Source organism: Thalia democratica, chromosome 1 (genome assembly GCF_965202585.1).
Source record: "Thalia democratica chromosome 1, ktThaDemo2.hap1.1, whole genome shotgun sequence".
NCBI lineage: Eukaryota > Metazoa > Chordata > Thaliacea > Salpida > Salpidae > Thalia > Thalia democratica.
In genome coordinates this window covers 32,415,675-32,422,058 of record NC_139165.1, presented here as the reverse complement: position 1 = coordinate 32,422,058, position 6,384 = coordinate 32,415,675, and the positions used below count along the sequence as shown (strand labels likewise).

General features: G+C 25.3%; 1 protein-coding gene across 1 annotated transcript; it reads right to left on the bottom strand.

Annotated features, from left to right (window-relative positions):
* Positions 1-2,089: 2,089 nt before the first annotated feature.
* On the bottom strand, positions 2,090-3,036 carry LOC145835307 (uncharacterized). The gene is made up of 4 exons (XM_082942882.1): positions 2,957-3,036; positions 2,712-2,811; positions 2,377-2,490; positions 2,090-2,283 (listed from the first exon to the last, which is right to left on the bottom strand). The coding sequence occupies exons 2-4, from the start codon at positions 2,788-2,790 to the stop codon at positions 2,090-2,092; spliced, it is 387 nt and encodes a 128-aa protein (XP_082799008.1). The 5' UTR covers positions 2,791-2,811; positions 2,957-3,036.
* Between the last annotated feature and the right edge of the window lie 3,348 nt (positions 3,037-6,384).

The following is a 6,384-nucleotide window of genomic DNA, read 5'->3' as shown; positions in this document are numbered from 1 at the left end:
TTTGTATAGAACTATTTTTTCAAGTTTTTGTACACTTGATATATATAAATTATATATCAAACTCGCTTAAAAAGTTAATTTATCGCAAGTAGCTATTGAAAAAGAGTAAACATACAAGTAATTATTAAAAATAGGCAGTTATTGAGAAATATTTGGACAAGTTTTTTAGGTAGATATTTTTTATCAAAAAAAGAAACTTCTGCTTCACTTAAGTAGTTTAAACAAAAAGTTTAATTTAGTTTTTGCAAAACTAAAATGCATAAATTATGACAAGGTCGACTCATTGTATCGGAGAATGAATTTTTATTTTTTGAACTTTGTTCTAATTTTTACATAAAAATATTGATAAAATAGTTACATCATGCTTTTTAATTTAATTTTAATAACATTACCTTAAAATTTCAGCATGCCCCTTCAAGACTTCCTTCAATATGATAAGTAATCTCTACGAACATGATAAGGTTGATTTCTAGGTCCTTTTCGACTCTAAAACATTTTTTTTTGCTTAAACTTAGTATAATACTTTACAACTCAATTAATTTTAAAGAAAGTTACTTAGAGTGTTATTAAACAATATTTTGTTCAATAATTTATATAATTTGTATTTATTTAAATAGTACAACAAATTATCAAAAATAAGTATAAAGATTTACTCATACTTTTTACAGAAACCTGTAACAAGTAGCATTTTGTTTTGAATATTCTATCTAAAGGACAAATTGCTAAACCACAGTTTAAATACTGAAGGTCAAAAAGTATTTTTTAAATCGTTTTTAATATACTTAAACAATTTTTTGCTTATTAAGGTATTACAAGTCGCAATTGTATGAAAACGTTGTAGAAATTATTCATTAGTTTTTAGCAATGAAACCTCCTTTAAAATTAAATTTAAAAAATTTTGCTAAATGCTCTAATGAATTAAAAAATATAACTTTCCGTTGTTTTTAATACAAAAAAAAATAACTGCTGTAAAAGAAGTAGTAAGAAAAATAAGTTAAATGAAGTTAAGGACGATTGAAAACAATGAAGTGTCAAGAATAGGTTATTTTTTGTACAGTTAAAACAATCTTCTGTATAAAGTTTCAGTATTTTTATTTTGGACAAGACATATTATGCTTTTTCGAGTTTGAATGTATAAGAAGAACATATTTGTTAGATTAAAGCCTCGTATATTTACACCATCAACAAAAGGATTTACTATTATTAGGAATCGTTTTTTTATTCAAGCTTTAAAATTATTCTTTCTTAGCTCAAAATCCTTAAACGCGTTTTATAACGTAATTTAGTCTTACTGACAACAATCTTACTATACTTCTTTTTTACAAACGAGCACAATTCAAGTTTTAATTTAAACAAAGACATATCTGTTTTGAAACACAAAAATTTATATTTGATAAATATAACAAATGTTATATAAATTTATGTTAAAATAAAAAACTAACTATAAATTACTTTAATTTTGTAAAATAAAAAATAACTTAAAATAAAAGTAATTGATAAATTAGAAATATTTAAAACTTGAAAAGTTTTTTCTTTAAATTCAAAAAAGTTTGAAACTTATCTAAATAACAACTTAATTTAGACTTTAAGTTGAGCTTAAAACTTTAAACAAAAACACAACTTAAATAATTATGTAAGATAAGGAACTATTTACTGAGAATAACCCTAACTTTTAAGCATCTTAAATATGTTACCTTATTCTTTATTTCTTGACATAAAATACGAAATTAAAAATGATATGTTATCTTGCTAAGTATGTTAAAGTTTTATACCTCTACTAAGCTTCAACTCTAAGGTATAAATAGAATTTATAACAAATGAATATCGATTTTTATATTACAGAAATTCATTAACCAAAAAAAAAATCTGAAATACAAGAAAATATAGATTATTAGTAACCCTGTATAAAATATACCTTTTACACAATTCAAATATTCATAGTTCCTTAAACTACGCTAAAAAACTTACCTCAAAAGCTAGATTTTCTTTATTATGCATTTCGAATATTTCGGTACGCAAAATACTGACTTTATCAAGTGTGTCGAAGTCGGTTGCAAAAAACATACCTGATTACAAGTACTTGGTATCGTCAATGGTCGTCTTGCTGAAAAACATGGCCGGCACTGCTTGCCCAAGAATCCTTCCGTCGTAGGGTTTTCTCAGGTTTTAGATACAAGTGCTTTAGACACAAAGGTCTCGAAGTTGTATTGTCTTTGATCTGCCGGAAGAAGTGTGGATCAAGAGGGCGCATCAGTGAAAGGGTAAATGATGTTATAGCTTTTTCTGTTCATGAAACGTTCGTTATTTGATATTTTTAAATCTTCACAAAGCAAAAACAACTTTTTTATTATTCGGCTTCAATTAACAGAGACAAACTTGTAAGATGGCATGGGAGAAACAGATGCAAAAGACCGCGACAGCCCGAGGTAGTGGTCTTTGAAAAACGCATCAAAGCGCACCCCTTAATTTCGATCTCAGCTCGTTCGTAACCTTTAGTTTATTTCGTGTTTAATTAAAACAGTTTTTACATGGTTAAGAATATAAATAAAACCAAGTTTTATGGATCCCTTAGGAATAATACGGATACGATTTAATTCAAATAATACGTATAATCATCGTAAAACTTTGTTTCTTTTCATTTTTTTAATCATAATTAATATATGTTTTATATGTTTTTACGTTTGATGGTGTTAACTACTAATATAACTTACATTTGATTTTTTTTAACTTAAGCAGAAAGTACTTCGCAAGATGGCAGTTTTGAAGTAAAACTTTTTTTGCTTCGGCCATTTCTGAAAAAGGGTCCTTGACCTGTAATATAAGATTTCATTATAAGTGGTAAGTTACAACTTAAAGAATTCTATAAAATTTCTATACTTAAAAAAAATTAAAGTTTTTAAAGTTACGACTTTGATCGAGCAAAGTTGTCTGGTAAATTTCTTGCATGTCCATTTACCTGGTAAACCTAAGGAGGCACCCATGATGTCAAAACCAGAGGTCAACACTACTACGACTGGAGAAATTCATGTCTTCGTTGAATTGTACGAAGGACAATAGAAAATTGTTGTTTTCGGTGATGTTTTCAGAAGTCTATAGTGGCTGGTACCACCTAAAATTAAATAAGACAAACTTTGCTACTTATTTTTACAGTTATGTGTTACAATCAAGCTTTAATGTACATTGTACATAGATTTACAAACACTATAAATTAATAAGATAAAAAAAACAGTAAACTTTTTTTTTTCCATAATTATATAATCATATCTACAACAAACTTAAGTGAGTTACTTTGAGATTAGTTTTGCCTGCTGTATCTTGCTTATGTAGGTAGAGGCGCCTCTTAAAAATTATAACCATTAGTTTGTAGTATAAGTTGTAGTTACATGATGTCATCACCTCACAGCTTCTTGTGCTGCTCAAATAATTTCTCGCCACATTGTCGTACATAGCAAATTTGGTGTGGTCCTATAAGAAGAAATTTGTAAGAGTGTATTGAAGTAAAAGAGTTTGTGTAAAGATGTGCTATGATATATGTGTAATTTATTTATTTCTATATGTATACTACTACAAATTTATTTAGTTTATGGATATATTTACTTAACTATTAACTTATAAGTTCAGCTATTTGCTGCAAGTAGTAGCATGAAACTATCCAAGATATATTTGAACCAGAAGTATTTTTTAGTTTATAGGCAGTTTCTATAACTAAAAAAAAGTAAATGTAAATTTTTAGCTTTTAATAAATCACAGTTGAACATTAAAAAAAAAACGTTTTTTTCTTGTACACTTAATTTAATTTTTTTGATTGGCAGTCACAACACTATATTAAACAAAAAACATAATAATATAAATAAACTTTAAAAGAACAATGGAACTACCAGTGTTGGTCTTTACGGCTTCAGTGAACCGTTTGATCATGACTCACACTTTGTAGATGGGAATGTCGACGAGTTGCTGATTGTCCAGATAAGTTGAATACCAACAGCAACTTCAAAACCTGGTTCTTGACGTCCATCAACTGAGTTTTATTAATTTTTAAGTGTTTGTTTATTAAGTTTATATTAATCATTTCATCAACTAACGTTGAAGTAAGCTCATTTGTTTGATATTTCAGGTCATGTTTTTCAAATCTGAAAACTTCAGACAGAAGTTTTTAAGACCTTCTCTTAAAACCGTAAAGTCGATGATTGTCACCTAAATATTTCATATAACTATTAGTTACTAAGTTATTTATCTTAAACTAAAAGGCATCGCCTACATGTATGTAGACTTTAGACATACAATGTGGTTTTGTCATACTAGTTGTTGTGTAAAACCTAAACTTTTTGTCATATTGACATCTGAATCTGATAACATTTTTTTCTTTAGGATGAAAAACCTCAATAAAAGGAAATGTAACAAAATTCACTAACAACAATAAATCTAGAAGTTTTAAACTAACAAATATTAGAAAAATTGTCATAAGAAAAGGTTAAATGATTTATAATGCAAACTAAAGCTTATAAAGAACTTAATATCATACTCAATAATCTTTTTATTTTATCCAAAAACTATTTTACATTTTAACATAACTATGTAAACAGTATGGCTGGATCATAATACCATATTTCTTTAGGAATTACGAAGATATAAAAATTGATAAATAAAAAACACCAACAAATACATTGCATATTTTATTGAAGTAAAAAAAAATTTAAAACAACTTTTGTATTTAACTAAGCCATTAAATATAATATTAACATTTATTAAAGCTTGATAATAGATACGTCATAAAAAGATTAAACAAAATATGTGAGATAAATACTGTTTAGATATGAATTTTTCAAGTCGTTTTATTTGTGTAACTTGGTAGGTCTTTTTATAGGTATCCTTTTATGCGTGTCCTAGTTGCAGCAGTTTATTTTAGAAAAATTTTGTAAAGTTGTTCAAATCTATATTTTTAAAAGATATCATCAAAATATTTGTACAACTTTTTTATTCTTAAACTAAAGTAAAGCAATGTAGAAGCAATCAAAACAAGTTATAAGTGTTTACACAGTAAGTCTAAATAAAAAATCTTTATTGAAAACTTTTTTATGGTATACTAATTGTTTCAAATGCTGTAAAATAGTTTAAAAAGATGTGTATTAGCTCAATTGAATATTTTATATGTATAATAGCTTTTTTATTACTTGACAAATGCTAGTATAATTTTTTAAAGTTTTGGACAGGCCTTTAAAACTTTAACAGAAATTGAATTTGAAATATTTTCTTTAGATTAACATATAAAATATGTTTAAATATATGTGTCTTAGCCAAGTTTTAAAGTTTGTTGTTTAAGTATTATATACTAACACAATGTTTTAAAAGTTTTGGCTAGGCATTTTAAAATGTATTTTGTTTTGTTTTAAATAAATACAATTGTTAAAAAACTTTGTTATTCAAATTTTTTTTTTAGTTGAATCAGAACAAACTGCATACTTCAGAATTTGAATACTTTTTTAATGCAATTATTATATAATTTTAGTTGTAACACTAATAAGCCAAGTATTTCTTTTAATTGAAACAATTTACCTAGCAAACAAAACACAAAGTTTTTTTTGTTAACTATTTAACTTAACTCATTATTAGACATTTTTATAAATTTAATCTCCATAATATGCCAGATTTAATTTGTTTTTGATTAAATTATCTAACTAAATTTTCACAACTAGTTTTTGTAAAATTTTACTGTTTGTAAATAAGTGCAAAAAGATAACATCTTAAGTAAAAAAACAGAAATCTTTTTATTATAAATTTTTATTATAGAAATTTGTAACCTTTTTTACATTTCAAGCTAACTGAGATATATTAATAATAACAGTTTTTAAGTAACAGACAATGATTTGCATAAACAAAATTATTTTATTAAACTTTAGTTGTAGAGTTTTTGAACAAAGCATAAATATTTATTTAAAAATATTGTTACTCAGCAATTTAGCTACTAAAATTACATCTTAAAAAAGTCCTAAATCAGTTTATTAGTTACAAAACATGGAATTAGTTGTGAAAATAACTTATTGAAACTCCAGATACCTATAAACAGTTTTGAAGCTGTGTTTAGTCTTTTTATTGATATCCTTTTGATTTAAAAACATCTAAAACAGTTTAAAAGGTTTCAAAGTTATACAAGTAAATTAAAAGTTTAAAATTAAGTTTTAGCATTTTAAACAGTTTAAACAAATATTAAAGTCATTTAAACAAAATTTCAGTTTTAAGAAACTGAAAAAAAAATGACTAAAAAAGAATTGTACAAAAAAGTAGAAAAAATACATCACATCAGAGTAAAATTTTGCAAAAATTCTTTTTGCTGCAATTATAATTCCTATAAAAAGATACCTTTAAAAAGACCGACCCGTAAAATTT